This window comes from Halichoerus grypus, chromosome 14, assembly GCF_964656455.1.
Source record: "Halichoerus grypus chromosome 14, mHalGry1.hap1.1, whole genome shotgun sequence".
In the NCBI taxonomy this organism is placed as follows: domain Eukaryota; kingdom Metazoa; phylum Chordata; class Mammalia; order Carnivora; family Phocidae; genus Halichoerus; species Halichoerus grypus.
Window position 1 is genome coordinate 85,798,684 of NC_135725.1, and position 24,258 is coordinate 85,822,941.

Genomic DNA, 24,258 nt, shown 5'->3' on the forward strand with positions numbered 1-24,258 from the left:
GTCAGTCGGTTGGAGGACAAGTGGAAGCAAGACGGGGACGGCCCAGACTTTAGCCCTGGCAGAGCCCTGGTAAACAGCCCTGGCTTCCTGACATCTGGGGACCTACTGTCGATCCAGTTACTTCCACACACATGGGCTGGCGGGCTAGCTCACATAACTGCTGCTGCGGGCAGGAGGCCACCACGTTTCTCAGATGTGTAGGGGTTGATCACAGGGTGAGAGAGGGGCCTTGGTTGTTTCATTCTGCCCTTGCAGACAGTGATCTAATGCTGCAGAAGTAGGAGTGCAAATCCTGGGCTTTAGAGGGTAAAGCTCAGGCTGCGTGTTCTCGGGCAAGTCACTTACATCTCCAAGCCCTGATTTCTATTCTGTCAAAGGGAGGATAACTAGAAGACCCACCTCATAGGTCTGTTATGAGATTTAAGGAGACACGCGTGGTACCTGGCACACAGACAGCGCCCCGTAGATGGTAGATGGCATGAGTGTAATCCAGAGCAAAACACTGCCAGGAACACTCCAGCAGTGGGGACCTTATTGCCTCCGATATCCAGAGACTACTGAGAAACTCAGTGAATCCAGGAAGGGCAGGAAGAGCCCATCTGGGCCTAGCCAGGTGTCACATTTAGTGACCCAGCAGGGCCTGGAGGGCTGGGTGTGCTTTTGTGGGGTACAGCGGGAGTGGGGGGGGGCGGTGCTGAGGAATAGACACCATCTAACGGGTCGTGGGACAGAATCCACCCAGGCAGCAAAATGCAGTCTCCGAGAGGAGGGGAATGAACAGCAGCTGAAGTACATGTAGACACCTTCTTGGATATAGATCCAGGCTGAGACTCCTCCTAGGAACCTGGGAACCACCCCCAACTGCCCCCCGCAGCACTGAACTCCAGCAGCAGTGTTCATTCCAACCAGAGTTGATAGGATTGAAGTGGACACCCAGCCCGAGCGGGCCAGTCGGAGCCTCTGGCCGGGAGTGAGCACTGGAAGGGAGGGTGCTTGTAAGTCTTTGTTGGCACTGAGACCAGGAGGACATGTGAGCTCAGGAATTCCATGCTGGGAAAAGCAGATGGATGCACAATGAGAAACAGAGAGACCTGCAAGCAAGGGAAAAGGAAAAGAAGGAGGAGAATCTGGGAAAGCTCCTGCCTTGCCTCTTGAAGGCTTTCCAGGCAGTTTCTGGTTCCTGGCCCTCGTGAGGCCCAGCTGCGTCCCTGCTCATGGACTCTGGGAGATACCTCGTGTCCTTATGTAACCAGCTTATTAAATGAGCTGGACTCAGTCAGGTATAAGAAGAAACCAACTTAATTTTTTCCCCAGTGTCCTTTCCAGCCTACCCTGTGGACTAGCTCTTTTCCCAGTCGACGCTGAAAGCTTAGCAAGCCTCTTCGTCTTTCTGCTGTTAGGCATGAAAAAGCTGCATCTGTTCTAACCACCCGGTCACCGCAGACAGCCCGGCGTAGCAATCAGATGTCTGGACTTGTAAAGCCCGACCAGACTCAGAGGCCTGGGGTGAGGGAGGGCCCACAGTCAACGCTGTCACAGGACCCCGCAGCCCTCCTGCCTCCCGCTTGCCCACCAAGGTTTGTCAGCCTTGGGGTTGGACCAGGGGAGAGGGAAAAAGGAGGGGTCAAGGCCCATCTTATGTGGCCCATCCAGTTGTCATTCAGAGCTCGTGCCCCGTGGGTATACCAGATGCTCAAGCACCTGTGCTCTTCGGCGGCGGCTGCTGCTGGACAGGTTCCCTTCTGGGCACCTCGGACTCAGCCGCCGTGATGGGGTGATACCCCACCTCCACCTCACCACTTACAGCTCCTTTCTTGGCTCCTGGGCCCCCCTGCACCGCCCTCCACCCCACCCTCCAGGCTGCCCTCCGCTTCCTAGGAGGCCATATCCTTGCCTCCGCGGTGTCCCTCTGTGGGCCTGGCATCTGCTCTGGTGTGCTCTCATTTCTCTCTGCCGCAGACCTGGGGACTCGAGCCGTGAGTCTGCTGATAGTGCCAATGCTGGCCTTTGCCACTCATTTGGGACAGTCCCTCGAAGTCCCTCTCCCTTGATTGAGGGTGAGGGGGAGCACCCACCTGTCCTGTGGTGGTGGTGGCCGGGGAGCATATCGTAAAGACCCCTCATTCCCCCCTCATTCCCCCCCAGGATATTTTTTCTGCACTTCTTACACAGGCTACAGATGGGTGATCAGCTAATGTAGAATCCGTTTGGGGCCACCCTCCCATAGGGATGGTCCTGCACCCTGCTCTAGAATATGGGACACTTGGCAGCTTTTATTTTGCCCTTAGCTTTGGTGTCTCAGATAAAACCGAGGCAGAAAGAGTGCTTTTTTAACATTTTGCTACACTTAAGACGTCCCCTTTGTGTTTATTCCAGTTGTCTACTTTTGTCTTACTATGACCCAGAGTCTTTACAAGATTGCATATAACAGATGAAGTGGTCTCCGGAGATTAGGGAGGACCTTGGAGCTCCCAAAAAGCATCTGTAGAGTACAAGCATCCTAGACTCTCATGACCATTGTTTTCAGTAGTTCAAAGGTGTCTTTTTCAGTCTTGCTCAAATGGGCAAGATTTGGGGGAGGGGGTCCTGCTCAGTGTCACTTGCTTGGAGAACATCACTGTCTTCCTGCCTTGCTCCCCACATAAGCCCAGCAGGTCAGTGGCCCCCAGCGACCAAGGTATTGGCCCAAACTGGAATGTGGGGGCTTACCTGGGGTAGGAGAAAGTCTGGGTTTCTCTGACTTCCTTGAGGTCTGTGGGTGCCTTCACCATGGAGACCTTAGTGACAGTAGCGCTCCTATGACTGCAGGCCTTAAAAGGCCACTGGCTGGGATGGGAGAGAAGGGAGTGGTGTCGGTCTGAGTTGAACAGACTTCAGGGTGCCAACTGGCTGCGTTTGCTGGACGGTGGAGCCACACACCAGACACTAAGGCGCATTGCACTTGAGCCCCCTGCCCCCCTCCATTCTCTTCGGATGCTCTTGGTCAAACCCCCATTTTACACCAAGGAGAGCTAGTTCCACACATCTGATGGGTTTGTTCCTTCCTCTCCTTCCATATAGCCGGGGTGTGGTTTAATTCAGGTTCGGGTTTTGGGGTGGGGGTTGGGAGAAACAGCTGGTATCGTGGCCTGCTTTTGTTTGAGTCCCAACTAGTTTAGAAAAAGGGTTGCTCCACATTGTCTAGCATGGCTTTCCAGAACTCTTTGCTTTGGGTTTTGGATCCAAGACCAGTGACCAGTAAGGCTGGATGGACCCTGTTTTCCTTTACCATCAATCCTTATGTCCTGGACACTGCACTCGAGGTGTGTGAGGAGGCCTGGCTGTGATGCGGGCCAAGGTCGAGATATTCTCACCAAATAGCACACAACAACTGATGACCCCAACAACCGACTAGAGGTTTGGGAGAAGGGAGTTGAGAACTCTTACTTAGGGCCTGACGCTCAGCACCTTCCGGATTAACTGCTGCTAGAGCCTTCCTACCAGCAGTCTGACTGCGAGCCTCATTTTCTCCTCTCCTGTGAAGTGAGAACAGTCCCTTCTTCACAGGGCTGCTGTGAAGGTTACATAAGAAAACATGAAGTCTAATTCCAAGCACATAGTAGGCTGTAATAAACATCTGTCTCTCCCCCACTGCATCTTTGCTAAAAACAGCTCTCATGTGGCAGTATTACTTGGCCACTGAGAAGAGGGATTGCTGGGTCCAAAGGGATAAGTGTTTTTAAATTTTGATGCGTACATATACCCACATTTGGTACCCACATTGCCAAGCTGCTCTTCAAATATATGGAATCAATTTGTACTTGCGCACACAGAGTACATATTTCACCACTTGTCAACATGGAGATTTTTTCATCTTTACCAATCTGATAGGCACCATGTGATGGTTTGTGCTTGATTTAATGTCCCTCTCTGGTTATTACTGAGGTTGGCATCTTTTCTTGTTTACTGGCCATTTGTGTTCTAATGAGTTTGTATACTTTACAAAGTTTTCTATCACAGCATTTGTATATTTCTTCTTAATTTGAGAGAGCTCTTAGTATAGCATGAATATTAACCCCGTATTTTTCTTGTTTGATATTTGCCTTCAATCTCAGTCATGTTTCATTTTTCAGAGGGCAGAAAATTTGGGGTTTTCTTTAGTCATATCCCTTAGTCTTTTCCTTTTTGATTTTGGGGTTTTCCTGTTATGCCTAGAGATGACTTCCCAGCCCACAGATTTGTTTTTCTGGCAGCTAGTATGGAAGTTGGATTGGAATGAGGGAGACAGAGGTGCAGGGCTCCTGGTCTTTGGGGAACCTGTTATAGTAGTTGAGGGGAGAAGAGACACAAAGGCAGAGAAGAGGGCTTCCGTGGATGGATGGATGGATTGGCCTTGGCAAGGCAGGGGGAGAAGTCCTTGTTTTTGACCTGAGCAATTGATAAATGGTGCCTTTTGTTGAAGTGGGACCAGACCTGGGGGAAGGCGTTTCAGGGGTTTGTTGCACTGTCTAGGAGGTGCTTCTAGGACGTTCAGTGGAGACATGGCTGGATGTAAGGAGGTGAAGCCCCAGAGAGCCTTCAAGGTGCTGTTTTGGGATTTGCATTTGGGACTCCTGAATGGTGTAGGTGGAAACCAAAGATAGGGAGAGTGTGATTTAAGTGATTTTGGTGTATGTCCCTGATGCTGACTCTATTCCTGGTTTTACTCAAAAAGGCTCTGATATAGGAGGTCCCAGGAAGGCATCCTAAAACAATAACACACAGTGTAGATACGTCCAAATAGCACTGATGGCTTTTATTGCAGATTTGTGTCATTACAAGGATAATCTGGGAATATATTAAAAAAAAACCCTCCCTTTTATATACACAAAACATGCTACATGGTACACTTTGTGAGAACGCTGAGGTAATAGGCACACACCCAGACATGGACAGTACCAAACGTGCCAACATCTCGCACACCCCCATTCACACGCCCACCGGGGCAGTCTCACCTTCTTGACTCATCTCTTGCTCCCTGCTTGGCAAGAGTCCCGGCAGTACTGAGTCTGACACTTCATGGCCAACAGGACTCAGAAAGCCACACGCTGCAGCGCACCAGCCACGAGGTCTGGGGAATAGCTCCTGGCTATTCAGGAGCTCATGAGAAGTGGCCAGTTGTCATTTTTGTGGAACCTGTTCTCCAGAGAAGTGTCGTTTGGGGACGAGATGCGGACTCTAGTCAGCCTGAGAGCATGGGACCTTTGGTCTGTAGCCATTCGGGGGCCCCAACGATCAGGTGATGACTTCTCTTCAGTTGAATATCTCCTGGGCAAGGTAGGTTATTATTTCTGTGACGGTTAAAATGACTTGGAGGCTAAAGTGTGAATGGAACATACAAAACTGCGAATACATTATCTATGTGGCCGGGAGTTAGCTGTCGGGCCTGGCCTTCCCTTTCCTGACCAGAAACCTGGAGCCCACACTGTTTTCTACTCAGAGGCTAAGGAATCTTGCCTGGAAAGAAAGGATGATACGACAGAAAAGGTAAGGAGTGGGTAGGAAGGTGTACAGAAGAACAGAGAAGGTGCCTGGAACCGCAGTGAGTGGCCAAGGACTGACACACGGAAGGTACTTCCTGAATGGTGTTGGATGAGGAGCAGGTGGATGGATGGATGGATGGATGGATGGATAGATGCATGATGGATGGTGGAAAAGTCCTGAGAATGTGGGGAAGTCTAGAGATGGAGAGGGAGGGGGATTCTGAAATTTGATCAGGTGCCAAAAGGGGCTCTTTAATGAGGAAGGAGGGAGCCCCCATGTGAGCGAAGAGTGTGTAGACACTCCTGAAAGAATCCCGGCACGTGGACACCAAGGATTATTCTTTGAATTGGAGCTACACAGTCTGTGATTGGCTCTTAGGCTCAAGGAGCACAATGAATATGACGCTTTTCTCGTAAGAGCAAAGCTGTTGGTAACAATGTCAACATCTGAGAATTGAATGTATGTGTTTTTAGGTATATAACCAAACCTATATATGTATCTAGATATAGTACCCGTGGTATATATCTAAGTGCATATATATGTGGTATACACACGCGTGCATAAGGTCGGCTCACACACGTGTATTATGAAGGTATTGTGCAGTCGTGTTTTGTTATTGGGATTTAATTTCCTTGACGAAGGATTTGTCTGTAGTCCTGTGCTGTGTGGAAACCTGAGGGGATCTCTGATAGGAAGAAAAGCAACAGGGACAGAGAATACTGTGTCGATTCCATTCCATTATCTGCTGCAGTGACTTGGGAAAACAGAATCCAGTGGCCCCGTCCTCCCGGCCCCCTGGTGAACTGATGGGGAGTTGCTCCTGGTGCTGGGGCCAGCGTGGCCGGGGCAGGCTCCTGGCGACGGCCACGAGAGGTCAGGAGGGGACCCCACTGACTTAGTGGAAGGTGTTGGGGTTGGGCCGAATCATCATCACCACTTTCTTGAGCGAGTAAGAGCCTCCTCTGAACTCAGCCCAGTAGACTCCGTCCTGGTAGCGGCTCCGGTAATGGCCCCCGCGGTACCAGACCCCGTTGAGGTTGGAATGGGCGCAGGCATTATACCACCAGCCTCCTTTCTGGTAGTGGGCACAGTTTCCTGCAGGAGACAAGGGAAGAGGTCACAGGGAGGAGGCAGTTTTATCCGAGTCCGTCATTTGCTCGGGCACTTTAGTGGGGCCCTCTCTGGTGGGGGGGGGGGAGGGCATTTGGAACAGGAATGCTTGAGAGGTGGGCTGGGCTTCAGGTTTGCTCTAACCTCTGAGGCTCGGCCTTGTGACCAGCAACTCGCAGAGCCACTGAACTGTCCTAAGCATGGTGCCTCCCCCATAGGACTGCTGTGGGGATGGAACGAGGGCACACAGTTAAGCAGTTAGCCCAGGGCTTGTGCAGGGGAAGCGCCTGGGGGGGTTTGAATAGGAAGCAGAATGATCTGGGGTTGGTGGGGGAGAGGCCACTGGGTTCTTAGGCATTTTTTAAGAGTCGCAACTGTTGGATCAAGAGTTTTTAGAGAATGACAAAGGAAGTGTTTAAGATGAAATGCTCCTCTATTCCTCCCAGCCTGTATTCCAGCCAAATATTTTTTTATGATTTCACAAAAGAAGGATATTTTCATAAAACTTTTGGCACTATCACATCAGGCTGGGTTTTGCTGCCAAGGACAAGCAGTTCGGAACACCAGTAAAAGTGTGGGCAAGGTGCAAGCAGGCGTGCAGGGATATTGGCCTTCTCCAGAAGGATGAGGAGGAGGAGCCTCTGGCTGTTTGGGCTGCTCTTAGTTAAAAGAGGGGGTCCCCAGTTTCCTGAGCAGGCCTGGGAAGGGGACCCCCCACTCAGGGAAGTGCTGCCTCAAGCAGGCTTGGGGGTTGGGGCCCAATGGAGCTGATGGCCCTGCTCCAGCTGAGGCCTTGCGATAACGTGAGGAGGCAGCAGGCTGGCCAAGGCAGAAGCTCAAGGGAGACTCCGCTCAGGCACCCAGAGCCTCTGCAGCCCAGGTGTTCCCAGAATTTTTCTCAGGCTCCTCTACGCCATCACTTGAGGCCATAAGGACCAAATGGCGGTGCTGGATTTGCAGAGCAGAAAGAGCCCTTGGCATGCCATGGCCAGCCTTCCATGTGAGTGGAAGCCTGAGCTTGCTCTGCAGGACTCCAAGGACGAGGAGCTCACTTCCTTGCCGTCCACTGATTGTGCTGCCCCACAGGCCTGATCGTCTTCTCCCTGCTCTCCATGATGGCCCTCAAGAAATGCTGTACCGGCCCTGTGTCCCCAGAATCTGACCAGCTCTGAGGGTCATCTTCCTGCCCTGCTCTTCCTGGAAGCCTTGACAGCCCTGGCCGAAGAAAACATACTGCTTCCTCGGGGACCCCTTCGGGGCCAGTCAGAAGACAGGTGTCTGAATGTCCCCCAGTGTGGTGAGAACAGTCTGCTAGAGCATGGCTGCCGTGGGGACCTGGAGTGAGGCCCTCCCTCCTCCATATGTAGGTAGCTGAGCTTGCCTCAAGAGCAGGTAGTTCCTAGGACAGTCCTTAAAGAGGAGGTAGTAGCCTGCAGACCAGGACTAAATGGAGGGGGCAGGGAGGGGGCCAGGTTTGCCCATGAGAACAGACAGCCTTGGCCTGGAGGTAGGGTTGGCCCCTCAGGCAGGAGCAGCGCCTCACTGGCTTTGCCAGGCAGCTAGGGCCCAGAGGCCCTCATGTCAGGAAACTGGGTGGGGGGCCTCGAGAGGCTTCACTGTGGGGCGAGGCTGACATCTGAACTCAGGGATGGACTATATCTGTGCCTCTTACAATTTTCTGCTTTCTTCCTTGTTTTTTATTTAATAGAGTCTTCTTAGTAAAGACCTGGCTTTGAGGCATGTGACCCTGGACAAATCACTTCGTGTCTCCTACCTGTCTTGGTAGCTCCCTTACTGCACTTCGTTAGCAGTACGTGCTAATAATAGTGACCACAAAGACAGCCCACTTGAGGGGCGCCTGGGTGGCTCAGTCGTTAAGCGTCTGCCTTTGGCTCAGGTCATGATCCCAGGGTCCTGGGATCGAGCCCCACATCGGGCTCCCTGCTCAGTGGGAAGCCTGCTTCTCCCTCTCCCACTCCCCCTGCTTATGTTCCCTCTCTCTCTGTCAAATTAAAAAAAAAAAGACAGCCCACTTGGGCTGAGCCCTATTGGCCAAGTCCCAGACAAAGCACTCGAGGTACTTTGTCTCTGACCTTCTCACCACCCCGCAAGGTATGCCTTGTCCTAATTTCCGGATGTGGAAATGAGGCTCAGAGAGATTAGGCAGCATCGTCCAAGGACACATGACTGGTAGGAGGCAGGGCCAGCATTATCACCCAGGTATGTGGCCGTGACACCTGATGCCTCAGGCAGAGAAGTGACGTGAGCGCTTGGCCCAGAGTGGCCCACAGATGTGTAATCTGTACACCTCTTTCCCTTTCCCTTTTTGTAAATGCCACTCTGACCCAACTTTTGTGAAGGGGGTCTGTGGGCAGAGGAGTGGACCTTTAGGGAGTAGGAACAGGGTCGGGCCGCTGGGCCCTGGGACCTTCCTGTTCTCAGGCCTTGAGTCAGAAGCTCTGGCTTTGGCTGACCTCTTTTCCGTGCCCTGTACTGGGTCCTACCTGTGTAGACATCGTGGTCTCTGTCCAGGGTGGTGAACTGCTTGCCGTTGTGCCAAGTGAAGGAGTCCCCAGCGTTGCCGTGGTAGCGCCCCAGCCTCAGCTTATAGTACTCGCTCTCGGGCTCCAGGCGGAAGCTGGCGTACTCTGCAAAGACTTTGCGGCCAGACCAGTCCTCCATGGTCACCAGCAGTTTGTAGTTGCCTTGGTTCGTCAGCCAGTAGATGTTCTCCAGGCCCAGCCAGTACTCGCCATCAATGTTCCCAAACCCTTGCTGGGGAAAACAGAGGAGAGCATTCGTGAGGAGTATGCAGTGCCCTCAGCCAGCAGGGCCCCACTGTTGGATGCCCAGCCCTGGACAGAGGAGACTGGAAATGGGCAGGGCATAAGGTAGGCGTGGGTTCAAATCCCCGCTTCTGTACTTGGCTGTGACTTGATGAGTCACGTTGCCCGTCTGAGCCTCCAACATGCATCATTCAAGACGCTTTAAAGAGTGCCTACTGTGTGCCAGGTTCTGTGTGAACACAGGACACTGTGGTGCCTTCCCTACGGTGTTGTTGTAGGAACGCATGTAATGAGGTCAGCTGAGAGCCCCGCACACAGTAGGCGTGCAACAGGAGTTCCGTGGACAAGTCCTTCCCTTCTCTGAGCGTCCGTGTCCCTGTCTGGGAATGAGCTGTGTGTGAGGGTCTCGTGTAAGCTCCCTGCACCAGACAGGAATGGGCTGTGACAAGTGCGTGCCACATCCACCCGGGCTCCTTTCTAGGTCTAAATTCAGTGGTTTTGTTATTGTTTTTATGTGTAGTTTAAGGAATCATCAGCCAGGTGGTGGCACTCAAAGTCTTCAAAATAGATGGGCTCATTAATGATAATAACAGCTAGTATTTAGTGAGCAAGTACGGTATATTGGCACTGTTCTCGGGATTTTACATAGGTTATTTTATTAATCCTTGTGCCAACTCTTAAGAGCTAGGTACTATTATTATCCTCCCTAGAACGGGCGAACTGAGGTCCACAGAGGCCCAGGGTCACAGAGAGCCTGTGGGTGAGCCAGGATTTGAACCAGGAACCCAGTCTTAACAACTGTGCTCTGCTGCCTCGGAGAAAAATGATATGCGCAGGAGGAGGGAGGGGTGAAGGAGCAGGTCTTCCGGAGCCTCTCAGTTAGGGAGCAGAAGAGAAAGAGAAGAAAGCAAGGACACAGGTTGGGCAGGAGGTAGGTTGGGAGCAGCCAGGACAGGAAGGGGCCATGCAAAGCCACGTGTGAATGTCATGGCCAGGGTAGTTTGTGAGCTTTGGCGTCAGAGGCCTTGGCTCACTGCTCTGCCACCTCGTAGCTGTGCAGCCCCGAGCGAGTTTTTTCCTCTTTTCATCTGTAACCTGGGTCCATACTCGTATGTCCGTGCTCGGATTGGTGTGAAACTAAAGCAGGTAATAGATGGAAACACTTGGCATGGTGCATGGTGGCATTTGGTGAACCAAGCTACTCTTGCCATCCTTAGTACCGCTCTGTCTAGAGGAAGGGGGCAGATTATGGCTGAGCCCAGCAGCCTTTCCTACCACCAGGATGAGCACTCAACTTCCTGGGAACTAGGGCCCGAGTATTCCTGCAGTTTCCTACAACAGACCCTTGGGACCTGCCCCTTTTGGGCTGCGAGAATAGGTCTTCCCCCGGAAGCCCCAGCTGGGAGTAGGATGCTCCCCACACCCGGGCTGGGGTGAGGGGCCACCCCACACCAGCATTTCAAAATTCCCACCTTGTCCACGGTGTGGTCTGCACACCTAAGCCGTATCTTGCAGCAGTTGCCAGGGGCAAGCAGGGAAGGGGCTCCTGCTCCCCACCATCCCTGGTGGGTTTGCAAAAATGACCCTGTCAGTGTCTTTCTCACCCAAGTGTTTCTTTCATGGGGCCACAAAGGCCCTGACAGGTCAGCATGCCCCTTCTCCCCAAGTGGCTCTCTCACTGGTTGTCAGGTTCTTGGGGTGGCCCAGTCACCTTGTGGGCAGCACAGACAGGCCCAGGGTCCTCACCTTATAGGTCTCCCAGTTCCTGAAGAAGTTGACAGAGCCGTCCAGGCGCCTCTGGATGACAGTCCAGCCCCCAGGGTCGTGTCTCTGGTCACACCACACCTGCATGAGGCGGTTGGTGTTCTCTGGCTTCACCAGGTAGATGGAGCTGGTATCATGGCCATCCTCCAGGGCCTGCAGGCAGTCTCTCCATGGGCCTGGGGACACAGATGTGTGCACGTCACAGACCTCCCTGTGGCGTGGACATGGAGTCCCACTCTTGCCTGCCCCTTCCACCCCCCTGGCTGCACCCCCAGGCAGGCACAACCCCCAGCAGAGCTCCAGCTGGGAGCCACAGGCCTGCAGTGAGAGGGGATTTTAGTTTTCTAAGTTTGAGAAATAACATGATAGAAAGGCAAGAGTCCAGGGCGAGCAGTCAGGTTGCCTGGATTCCTGGCCCACTTTTAGCTCTGACTCCATCAGTGTGATTTGGGCAAGCTTCCTTACCTCTGCAAACTCTCAGTTTTCCTGGTTTGTAGAAGGGAGATCATAGGTACCTCACCCAAGGTTGTAGGGATTGCTGAGATCATTTCTGTGGAGTTCCTAGAGTGATTTATCTTTTAGGTTGGTCATATTATGCAAAGAGATGTGCCTATCAACATGCCGCAGTAAGGGTCACAGTATGGATCAGCTCCGCCCCAGGCAGGGAGATGGGTTATTGCTCTCCTGAGTCCCGAGGGCTGAGGTTGGCCCACGCCACCTCTGTTCTGACTCCACGCTTGTCTTTTCAGTGACAGTGCTCAGGGACAATTGCAGTCTTTAGTGATGAACTTCCACGGAGTCACAGTGCCCAAGCAGTGTCCAGAATTTGGCCACGTAGCCAGAGGTTTCAGGATATTTTTGATTCAGACACTGGCCTCCAAACAGCTTTTTTGAGGGGGACCAGTCCTATTCAGCCCAATTTGTATATTTTCCAAAGGAAGCCCATTTAGGGCCAGATACTCAGAGCTCACACACTCTGAGGTCACTGTTCTGTAAGCAGGTCTTCGGACTTGAAGGATGATGTCTAGGAAGCCTTCCGGTCCGTGGCTCTCTTCTGAAACTGAGACCAGATGGGTTCTGTGATTTTCTGGGACTTCACTGAGCTTGGGCAGCCCAGTCAGAAGGAACAGGTGCTGCTGTGGAATCTGAGCAGCTACCGTAAGCCTCTCACCACCCCTACCCCACCTCTCTTGGCGGTTTCCTGGATGTCGGTCTCATCAGCAAGAAGGTTGAAACTGGAGTCTCCAAGGTCCAGAGAAGCTAGGTTCTTCCTTATTGATCTCAGGAACCTTCAGAAGTGTTTCAGGACCTAGCCATTGAACTACATTATTTAAAAAAAAATAAAATTGCCACAATTTGCTTCAGCTTCTCTTCAAAATACTCCTCAAACCAAGAATGGTTAAGACCAAAAGTGCTAAGAAAGTTCCATGTTGTTCTTTCTATGAATGTATATGTTGACCCTAACTATTTATTGAGCCCCAGCCCTGGCAGGTCCTGCGCTGGGTAGTGGAAGCCTAGGGCAGGATGGGGGCTGCTCTGATGCCCAGCAAGGGCAAGCTGACCTCACCAGCCTTCTTTGAACTTGAATTCCTGTGCATTCCTGCCCTTTCTCTTCTGCATGTCAGGAAGGGGCATCAGTGGCAGGTGTACTTAGCTTTTTCCCTGTAGATCAAACTTCTCAAAGTCATTCCTGATTGTAGTTGGGCTTGTTTAGTCCGTACATGTTGGTTAAATGAGAAAAGTTTGGGTTTTTGGGGTTTTGCTAGGCAGCTTGGGTGGGCTTCTCCTGAGCCCTTGCACTGTGTTTGAGCATCCCCACCAGGAACCTAATGGAAGGGCAGGAGTGGTCTTGATCACCCCTCTCTGCCCCCAGTGCCTAATAAAGCACCCCGAAGAAAGGTCTGCATAGGTGTTTACCACTGACAGTTAACCCAGGGTTCTCCTTCTTCATCCTCCAGGGAGAGCTTCTCACCCATTTACCTGTTCACTAGCCCTCTTCACCCTCAAGGGATGGGTCAGGACCCCCAGCACCAGCCTGGGAGATGTGGCACAAGCAGCTGCTTCCCTTTTTGCCTTGTGCCTCTTCCATCCTGGGGAAGGGGAGGCCGGACCTCCAGGAAGAGCATTCAGGAAAGAGAAAAAGGTTTTGCTTGTGTTCAGCCCCTAGCCCCAGGGACCGAGGCAGAGAGTCAGTCTGTCCCCGACAGCTGGAGCAGAGCACGCAACAGGCGTGGGAGGGCTCCCAGCTCTTTCCCAAGTCAGAAGCACAGGAGAGGCTGTTTGATGGGAATGCTGGTGACAAGAAGGTCCGGCAGAGACCTGCAAAACATCCCCGTCCCCGAAAACGAGCAGCCAGCCCTCTTACTGCAGGGTTGCTATGGGACTCTGGTGGGGTTCTCAGAGGGACAGTCTGGCCCACTGGGAGAGTGGGGGGGGGGGGTCCGTCTCAGACTCCCAGCCTGAGTTGCTTTTGTGGGTGCCATGAGTTGTTTCAGCTTTACCATTGACATTTCTACAAAGAGCTTTTTTTTTTTTTTAAGATTTTATTTATTTATTTGAGAGAGAGAGAAATAGCACGAGCTAGGGGGTAGAGGGGCAGAGGGAGAGGGACAAGCAGACTCCCTGCTGAGCAGGGAGCCTAATGCAGGGCTCAGTCCCAGGACCCTGAGATTATGACCTGAGCCAAAGGCAGACGTTTAAGCAACTGAGTCACCCAGGTGTCCCAAGGGGTCTTTTTAAAAGCAGGTGTTTTAGGGGCACCCGGGGGGCTCAGTTGGTTGTGTCTAACTCTTGGTTTCAGCTCAGGTCATGATCTCGGGGTTGTGAGATTGAGCCCTGCGTCACGCTCCACACTCACTGTGGAGTCTGCTAGATTCTTTCCCCCTCCATCTCCCTCCCCCTCTGCCCCTCTTCCTGCTTGTGCACGCTCTCTTTCTCTCTAATAAATAATCTTAAAAAAAAAAAAAAAAGGCAAGTGTTTTAAAACGTGAGGTAGCTAGTAGTCACCCATTTGACAGATGAGGAAATGGGAGTATGGGGACATTAGGTGACACCTCTGAGGTCACTTAGCTTATAAGGGACAGATCCAGTGTCAGAACCCAGGTGATCTGGATGGTCCAGAGCTCACAGTCTAAAGCTCTCTTCTTTTTCCCCAACCTGAGTGAACTCCAGGGTGGGGGGCCCAGGCTGACTTAATCTCTGTGTCCCTAGGACTATTTTTAATCTTTGCCAGTCAGCCAGGTATAAAAAATAAAAATTTACACTTATTTGTCAAGGTATGAATACGTTTCCAAAATCTTTATTGGTGATTTATCTTTGTACTTTGCTTACCTTTTGGTGTCCTTTGCCTATTTTCAACTATTTTAGTATCTTTTAATAATGTAGAATTTCTTTTTTTAATCTTTAGGGCAAATCAGGCAGTTCTTCCCTTTAAGGCTTTTAGGTATGACATCCTCTCTAGAATCATGGAGTAGGAATAAACTAGTAAAGAGGTATTTAGTATTTTCTCGTTACAAAAAAATTCTCCATGTCCCCTGTGCTCTGCACTTGGCATGATACTCAGAACCCATCAGCTTCTATCAGCAGCAACCACATTTCCAGACAGTTTTCCCTCGGAAACCTTTTAGAGCAGGACGCTAGCAAACCTCCTGCGCTGAAACACGCCCTTTTCTTACATTAAAGGCACCAGCGGCAAAGGTCAGAAAATTAAATTATGGATGAAAATGAGTCAGACAGACTCCTTAGCATGGAAAACTGGCAGCAGTAAAATGATCGAGGAGCAGAAAGTGCAGCTGTAAGATTATCCTGTGGCTCCATTAAAATGGCTGATTCAAAATGTCCTACTTTGATGAGAAATCTGTAACCGAGGTAAATACAGGAGTCAGGAGCCCTCGGCTCAAATCTTGGTGGCCTTGTCGCCTCACCGTGTGTCCTTGGGAAGCTCCTTGAGCCTCAGTCTCTTCTTTTGTACACAGGGGGAATGAACCCGCCGGTTCTGGGGGCCTTAGGGCACAGGAGCACCAGCGTGAGGCCAGCCAGGGCAGGTGCCCGTGCGGGTTCTCTCGTTCCTTCCCATGCTGGATGAAAGCTGCTGGTTTTGACATTGTCCACTCCCCACCTACCCGCTATCACGTACACACAAGCAAGTTACTGTGTTTGCTTTTGAATTTGCAAGACTAAATGTACGAGGATTTACTTACTGGTAGATGTTTTCCACAAAGCACATTTAAAAAGTCACAGCTTCAGTGGAGAGACCCCCAAAGATAAACTGAAATGAAGAATGGAAATCTTTTTTGTCAATGAAACTGCATTTTCGGAGTGCAGTGGGCAGGGCTCTCCCTTCGGAACAGTGCAAAGTGCCCAGCCAGTATTTCTCTTGGCTCCTCTTCTGAAAAGGCAGCATTGCCCAGAGTACCAGGCCAACACTAACTCAGCAGCACCAAGGCTCTGAGTGGAGTAGCGCCCGACCTCATCTCTATAAAGACCATATTTACACTCTCCGCAGAGCTGTAGCCGGAACGTTCCACGTGAAGGGAAGTGCAGTCGCCATGGCTGAGCTGAGTCTGCGTGGTTCCTTAGAGAAGCAACACAGGGTGTGGAAAGCACATAGGACCTAGAGTCAGGAAGCCTCAAGAAGAAGGGATATTGGCAATGGGAACACAAAGTATACAGGTCTTGGGCCCCCAAACCCCAAGGTCAAACCTGGTGAGTGTTGGAGTGATGAGCTGTGGGTGCCTGAGTCCCTTCCCTGCTTCCTTCCTCCTCTCTGGGGTTCTTGCACACAAGGAACATCGACTACTAGAAAACCAGGTGGCTGATCCCATGCTCAGTATTCCCAATGAAGTGCCTTTCTGGGAAAGCTGGGTTGGAGCCTACAGCCAGGCCAGACCAAAGCATAACGGCCTAATCCCAGTTTCCTCTCCGGGTCTGAGGTAGGCCAGCTCAGCCTGACCTGCGCACTCACGTCCTGTGGAGAAATGGGTTTACCAGCTACATCAGCTGGCAGTGCAGCCACCCCTCCCTGCTAGGGAAGCGTGGCCCCGTGAATATCTAACCAAGCCCACTGGCTGCACCCTGGAGGCCAGGAGCTAAGAAGTGAGTAGATGGTGATGGCTCTTCTCCCTGGCTGCTCCTGAGGCATGCAGAGAGGAGCAGAGTCCTTCCTGGCCATCAGCTGGGACCAGACCACGTGGCTGGCCAGCAGTCTGACTGGCCTCTTTGACCCGTAAGCTCAAGTCTCGGGACTTGACCACCTGAGGCTGTGCGGCGGCCCTGTGGCCTGTGGGAAGTGTTCTAGGGATGTTTTAGTTTGTACGTGGGCACTGGGGAGAGGCTTCGGTGATAGTACCAAGACACACTGCTTTTTCATGAGAACGGTATGCTGTTTTCAATTATTCTCACTGATGATCTGTCTCCAAAAAGTCTTTTCGCCACTCCCTTAAACGTTTTTCTAACAGGAGAAATGACTAGTTGTTGAAATTGGATCTGGAATTTCCTATCCAAATTAATCCATCTGAGAGCCAGGGCACGTGGATTGCTTAGGTGTGAGCCCTGTCCTGGCCAGCATCAGGACTCGATGGGCGTCCTGTGTGAGGGCAGGAGAGCAGACACCCGGGGAGGGCGGTTGGCGAGGAAGGATTACGTGTGCTGCTTGAGCCTCATTTATCCAGAAGGCTTGGGGAAATAATATTTTGGTTGTGAACATATTTATTCTATGTCAGTCACCACTTTTCAGTGAACCAGAGTACAAAACAATAACCTAAACACAGGAACAGCTGGTGTGTTCCCAAAGGCATCTCAAGTTCCTATAGGGCCTGAGAGCTGACGTCATGGTTATCATTTCTGGTCCTTCTGGGGAAAGGGTCCAAATGCTCATGCCCGCCGTTGAGGCTGTTTTAGTCCGCAGATGACGGGCACAGTGCCTGGGGCCAACAAGCTTTTCAGGAGTTTATGAAAGTGTTTGAGGCCTAAAAAAATTTATTGGCTCTAAAATATGAAAAGAAAACTGCAAAATCAAAATTTATAAGTATGTAATTAAATTTCTACAAAGTGGAACATCTTGTCAACTTCATTAATTGTTAAATTTAGTCTTCATAAAAATGTTATTACTTTTGAAAACAATTTGTAGGTTGGATTTTTCTCACTTCCCAAGAATTCCTGAACATGCCTGATGTTTGCCGAGAAATCAGAGCCAGCCATAAATTAATTGTGTTACTCTTGGCCAAATAATTTCAAAAGCAAAATTTTAAAAATCCTTTCAAATTTTTTACAGTAAAAGTTAAATTAGATGTGTGTATTTCGGTGGGTGTGATACAGTCTGGGACCTCCCAAGTAAGAGCTCCCAGAGCCCTCAAGGAGCTTAAAGCGTCCTGTTTCTGCTGGTTTGACCTTAGGATAAACAGATATTGCAGCATTGCTTCCCAAAGAACACTTTCAAAAGCATTGTGCCCACTCCTGGGTTTCCAACAGTACCTTTGGGCAGGAGGAGAAATACGGGCTTTAAAGCAATTTAAAAGAGAAAAGAGGTTAGCCCTGGAGGGGCTGTGGTGAGCTCACTGTATGCAGAGACAAGAGGGCTCGCTGTGGCTCCTGGGACTGGTGGGGGTGAAGCCCTGGAGCCCCCTGCGTTCTAGTGGTCAGTGGCGCCTGAGGCTCCCTGAGGGACATAGAGGTGGGCCGCGTGGGAAGGCTCCGTAGATGTAGCGATGAGAATGAACAAGCCTCTCTCAGGCCAGAGGTTGACGGTGTGGTTCTGCAAGCACATCATGGAAGAGCTTATCGGACCCATGATTGTAATCCACAGGTGCTGGACAGGTGGTGTGCCTGTGGTCTGCCAACCCAAGAACCCTTTCTGAGAAAGGGAGTCAGCCTATGGGCTTGTGCTTAGAGAACCTATGTTGGCCTTCATTGATCACCTTTTAATTTTTCAAATGCTCACAAACCCCTCTTCATAATCTTTTCTATGATTTTACTAGGGCTTAAGCCAATTGGTATATAATTGCTAGTATCTTGTCCTTTCTTTTTCTGAAAGGAGAGCATTTGCCCAGCACCAAGCCTGGTCTTCATGATTTCTGGATGATTGCTGGCAGTGGTTCTGAGAGCTTATCTGCCATGCCCTCAGCCTCCCCGTCTCCTCCTCCAGGAAGTCCTCCCCAACCCCAGAAGAGTTACTTAACTCTCCTCAGGGTTCCCATCATGTCTGATATATTTATCTCTACTGGAATGTAGTAAGAATGATAACTACCATGTATCTAGAGCCTTTCACCTGCCAGATGCCTTACATGCGCTTTCATTTCATCCTCACGAGCCCCTGCAACAGTGAGCAAACCAAGTCCCAGAGAGACCGCATGGCTGGACAGGGGAGGCTCTCGGATTAGAACTCCCATCTGCCTTCCGGGCCTGCTTATCCTGCTGCACTGAGTCTGTTTCACCGTACTAGGATTGTTTGGGGTTCTGTCTCGTTGTCAGTCTCTGGGATCCTTCTGGGCAGGAGCCTCAGGGGCATGATCGTGTGTCCGTCTTGCCAGTCTCTGCTCGAGAATGAGTCACTTCGTGCCCCACGTGCCTTTCCCCGTCTCCATCTCCTCACCACCGTGAGCTGTGTGCCCTTTGTCACCTTCATTCTGTTCTTTCCAGTTTGAGAATCAATGCTAAGTTCATCTGGAAACAGGGGCCCCACAGCAGAGGATAATCAGGATCCAGACCCAAACCAGGGAGAGTCTGGACAGTTTGTTGTAAAAAGTCGGCACGTTGTATCTTGGGACAGTGCCAGGTGATTGGATTTTCTGTTCTTTTAAACATTACTCTAAACAGACCACCTAAGATGTCTTCATTTCAACAGTTAGAGGGTGTTTTTTGTTTTCAAAAATATTACATTTGTCATTTAAACTAAAATCTTCTTTTGCTTAGCACAATTTCTCTGTATACACAGTAATTCTAACTTAAATTATTATATTAAAAATCTGTTCAAGGAAAATCACTTAATTCGTTTGAAAAAAGCATTGCCTAGACCAGTCCAGGTCCTGCGGCTTCACGGGCTCATTTTGAGGTACAAAGCCAGGATCGTCAGGCTCCTTTTGACTGTGCTCTTGCCCAGTCCTCACAGGGGTAGCTGAAGTCAAGACGTTATTTCGACGGCAAGCGTACTACCCATTGCACTCAATAAACCGAACCACCTTTGTTGTAGACACCAAGTCATCTGATCCTAACTTCATTCTGCTTCATCAATCGTTTTTTTCTGGGGGAGCATCTCAGGGTTCCGATTCGGTCTACTGCATAAATTCACCACAACAATCCATCTGTGTGGCTAGGGAGCTGGCTGCAGAGGCCTGAGCTCCAGGATTTTCCAGATTACTTTCAGTGTGCCAAGTGCCAAACTGTTGGGATTTCCAGGCCACAGATGCCAGATCGCCACTTTAAATAGTAACAAGTTGATAGTTTATCCTTTGGGACTGTAAAGAGCCTGAGCATTTCGCTGAATGTCTTCCTTGGAAAATGCCCCAGTAATAGAGGGAGCGCTTGCCATCACACTCAAAGGGTTCTCTGTGATCCATTCCCCGAGGTACCCGAGGAGAAAAGAGAAAGCAAAGCTAGAAGGAAGATGACCCACCTTGAACTCAAGTGGCTTTTGTTTGTGAAGAAGCTAACAAAGAATGCTCTTTGAAATATCACTGGATTACATAGTTTGTAATGAATTTGAGAATCTTACTTTGTTCCACAATAACATTTCAGGAACAAGATAGCATAGTACAGTGAGAACAGCACAGTCTCTGGAAGCAAGAGACCTGGGTTGGGTTTTCCGTCAGCTTCTGAGAACTGAAAGGCAGAGCCCGTGGTGACTACAGCCACCCTCACTCACATCCTCACACCCCTCCAGGTTGCTCCTCCAACCATCCCCCCCCCCCCACCCCAGAGCTTCAGGCTCAGAAGCCCAGTTACCAGAGTTCGTCTGCACGTGGGACCAACTGCTTTCCACCTAGATCGACAATTGCTTGACCTCCAGAAGGAACGGAAGCCACAGTGTAACATATGTCGTTGTCTATTTTAAAACCACAATCTAACATACATATTTCCTACTTCACAGGGGGAGGTAAAATACAGGCAGGAAAAGCCATCTAGGAAAACACTCTTGTTCAAGGTCTCTGCACCTCCCTGGCCATAGGGTATCTGTTGGGAGGAATCTGTGTTAGCAGTGAAATAATGTGGTTGCCACCTTGTGTGGCCCCAAGAACAGATCACATCTGCTGATTTTTATGTATTTGGAGTTAGCGTCTTTAAAGAAATCAGGACTTGAGATTTTGCTGGACGTTGAAATGCTGAATACAAACACACCCAGAGAATTTGTTCAGATTCGAGACAAATTAAAAATCAGATTTCTCTGCAGCTTTAGTTGGGTCCATTTACTGGAAGTCAGGTGCATATTGTGTTTTCTGCGGGAGAGCTCAGTTGTTTTTGACATTCTGCAGTATGATGCTAACTCAGTTCTGCTTTCTCTCTCTCTCTATTATTATTTTATTTTGGCATCTCAGGGTTGTGATATAGTCTACTACATAATTCACCCCAGCAGTCCATTTGTGTGACTGGGGAGCCAGTGCAGATGGTTGGTATGGTCGGTTCCTCCCAGGCCTGAGTAAGGGGGCGGCATGATATTGGTGAGTTTGCAGTGACAGTGTCTTACACTGTTAGAACTGTGAGAGCTCTAATAACAGATCCACCAGCTCTGTTCCCAGAGCTCTTCTACAAGGAGCTGCTTGGAACCTAGTACATGAAATAGTGATGGAGGGTCACATCCCAGGCAGCTGGCACCTGGGGCCAAGTCAAGCATTTATAGGGTGATTTTGACACCAGTTTCCCTCCAGCCTTTCCATGGAAACGTGCAGTATCCCGGAATGGTTAAGACAGACTTGGGTTTGAGCCTTGGCTGAGCCACTCACTAGCTGTGTAGTCTTGGCTGAGTTACTTAACCTCTCTGAACCTTGACATCCTGGAAGTTACAAGTCCAGGGACCTATCTTGGCTCTGCTACTGACAGGCTCTGGGATGATAAGGCCCCTAACAAGCTCTCTTTTAATTTCATGGTCCCTTCTTTATCCACTGAGAAACAAACTAAGCTGATTATGTTCTCAGGAGAGAAAACAGCTAGAAATGCCTACTCCTTTTGGTTTTTAAGGGTTTGTTTCAGGCAGGGCCTTGCTGTGGCAGCCGGTCCTAACACTGCCTTTCCTCCTCTGATCACTCTCGAGGGCGGCTGCCATGGCAGGAGGGCTGGCCTGTGCGTGGCTGTGCCTGTGCAGGGCTAAGGGACAGTGTCCCCGGCCTCCCAGACCACTTTGGGAGAAGGCCAGCGCTGAGGCTCCATCCTGTCCATTCCTGTGCCTTTTCGTGACCCCTGCAGCCTTCCTCTTTAGCAGACCTGATTGACGCACGTGTACGTGTGTGTGTCCAGGGCACACACATGGAGAAGGAGGTCGGGGGATGTGTGAGAAAGTGGAGAGGAAAAGAGGAAGGGCAGGCAGCAGCAGCTGGATCGCCGGGGAAAGGGCCATAGGCCGGGCCCTTTGGCCTTGGCCTTGTCAAAGCAGCATCCTAACATCCAGACCTGAGAGAGGCAGGCCAGAACCTAAGTCAGACACCAGGGAAGCCAGGAGCTGCCTGGGCCTCCCTCCCTCAGGCTCTCAGCGGCCCGGGCCTGGCCTGGGGCCAGCCTGTTACTGTCTGGCTGGGAACAAGCTGGTGAGTGCAGCTCCAGATAAGCGGCCATGGCTCCCTCAGTCCCCTGGAAAAGGGTGTGCTGTGGGCTGAGCAGCCCAGACGACGAGGAAAAGAGCGAAGGCTCTTTTAGAAGCTGCCAAGTCATGCACACAAAGGTGTTTCTGGCCGAGTGATGTCCTTGGGAACAAAGGATCTTGTGGGTAAGAGCACAGAAGGTTTTGTCTTGTAGGCCCAGAACCTGCCTGCAAGCTCTCAGAACAGGCCTGATAAGAGCTCCCTGCCAGTTGTCTGAGAGAGGCCATCTGCCTTTTCCTCCCCCTGTAGTCCAAGCCCAGGAAAGGACCGAGACCTCCCTGCCCATTCAGCTTCCATGGCCAGGTCTGGCTCGTAACACCTTAAGGGGGGGTGCTCAGTGGAGAGGCGGGTCACAGGGAATCTGTTACCAACAATCACTACCAACATTTGGGAGAACTTTGCTTAAAAAAAAAAGAAAAGGGTAAATTATAGTGCATTTGTCATGTCCACAGAAGGTCACTGCTACTGCCTCCCATGTTGGGGTGCTTCCTTAAGTGGGAGAGAAAGTGGGTTGGGTGCATGCAGGGCTTTGGAATGCACACAGCCCATGCTGGTCTACGAATGTGAAGAAGCAGGGGATCCAAACCATTTGAAGTGCGAGGAGTAGGGTCGTGATCCCAGGACTGTGCACAGACTCCTCTCCATCAGGGACCCACTAGTAACCCTGTTTCCCAAATGTAATCTCTTACAAATCATTCAAGATGCAACACGGAAGTCCAGTCTCTGTCCAACTTCTCCCTTCTAGTCCAGGCAGACTCAGTCATGCATGTCACCTTAGTGTTCCCGGAACCCTTCATTCGCTGCTCTGCAGGGCACTTAGCACACCATGGTATTACCACAGTGACTACACAGCCCATGATTTTCACTGCATTCCTGCTTTCAGATACTTTGTTATGTGGGTCGCATCAATTCTTACATTATGGAAATTTTGGCCTTGACGGATGTTCCCCCTCAGAGAAATCCTTCGTCAGATCTGCTGTGCCGATTTTGGGGGATAGAACTGGTAGACACTGGATAGATCCTTGTGCATTCATGCATCTGCCACCTCCCCCAGACTGAGTTCCTAGAGGTCAGAACCAGAGTTTTCACTGGCTCCCCCAAGCCTGGCTCCGTGACCGGCACAGAGTAGGTGCACATCCGTGGTTGGCTGCCCCACATGACATAATATCTCATGCCTGATTGCACTGTTTCCACAACAACCCTGCAGTATTCTAACTCCTGTCCCCATTTTACAGAGTGGAAAATTGTGGCTCAGGGGAGCTAAGTAACTTCCTCACAAGCAAACCACTACTAAGAGGTGGATGCAAACCTAGCTCTTTCTTTTCTTTTCTTTTCAAGATTTTATTTATTTATTTGACAGAGAGAGAGAACAAGCAGGGGGAGCGGCAGGCAGAGGGAGAGGGAGAAGCAGACTCCCCGCTGAGCAAGGAGCCCCATGCAGGGCTCCATCCCAGGACCCTGGGATCATGACCTGAGCCGAAGGCAGACGCTCAACCGACTGAGCCACCCAGGTGCCCCAACCTAGGTCTTTCTTCCTACACTATATACCTTTCAGCTCAGTTCAAGCTCAGGGATGTCCTGAAATCATTGACTCAGAAACCAGAGATGTTTAAGCAAGAGGAGGTCTGTTGGGTAACCACTGAGGTCTGCCAGACGTTAGGAGTATGACATTCAGTGGGGTCTTCATTTGGTGCCCAAGGGCACATTTTACCATCTGGGCATTCTGTCGAGACATATTAGCACACTCTGCCCTCTCTTTTGGAGCTTCTGATTTAAAACAGACATACGTACAGATGAGCTAGTCATCTGCTGTAGAATGCCAGCACTAAAAAGGGACTGTTTATTTATTTCAATCTTCTTGCTTTAAGATAAACCAAAACGGAAGGAAACTGAGAGCTACCAAGTATTGAGTGGCCCACATTTTTTTTTCAGTATTTCATCTCATCTTTGGGTAGGCATTATTTTAATCTATCCCCAACTGACAGATTGAAACAGGAAACGCAGGCTCTACAAGGTGACTTGCCTAATATCCCAGAGCTAATCAATAGGGGAATCAGAATTTGAATCCAGGTCAGTCTGTTCAAACTATGTGTTCTCAACCCGCAGACCCAGTAGAGGGCCTTCCTGTGAGGTGTGAGGTGCTGTAGGCAGATGCTCCCCACCTTGGACCTGCAAACAGGGTTGCCCTTGTCTTTTGCATGGGCCACCCCCTTTCTGGAATTAGCAAGAAGCTGCTCTTCCCAGTACTGGTGGTTATTTTCAGAATTGTGAAATAAGTGTAAAACAGGATATTTTCAGTAAAAATATCTCCC

At 50.5% G+C, this 24,258-nt stretch overlaps 2 protein-coding genes across 10 annotated transcripts in view; one reads left to right on the plus strand and one right to left on the minus strand.

The window, feature by feature from the left end:
• RALGPS1 (Ral GEF with PH domain and SH3 binding motif 1) overlaps positions 1 to 24,258 on the plus strand; it is a 275,163-nt gene that overhangs the window by 134,918 nt on the left and 115,987 nt on the right. The gene's annotated exons all lie outside the window — the stretch shown is intronic.
• The window catches only part of ANGPTL2 (angiopoietin like 2), a 35,122-nt gene continuing 15,613 nt past the window's right edge, over positions 4,750 to 24,258 (minus strand). Inside the window, exons 3-5 of the mRNA XM_036112880.2 lie at positions 11,145 to 11,338; positions 9,117 to 9,387; positions 4,750 to 6,597 (exon numbers count right to left, since the gene is read on the minus strand). Coding sequence (XP_035968773.1) covers positions 6,398 to 6,597; positions 9,117 to 9,387; positions 11,145 to 11,338 — 665 coding nt within the window. The 3' untranslated portion in view covers positions 4,750 to 6,397. The remainder of the gene's footprint in view (positions 6,598 to 9,116; positions 9,388 to 11,144; positions 11,339 to 24,258) is intronic.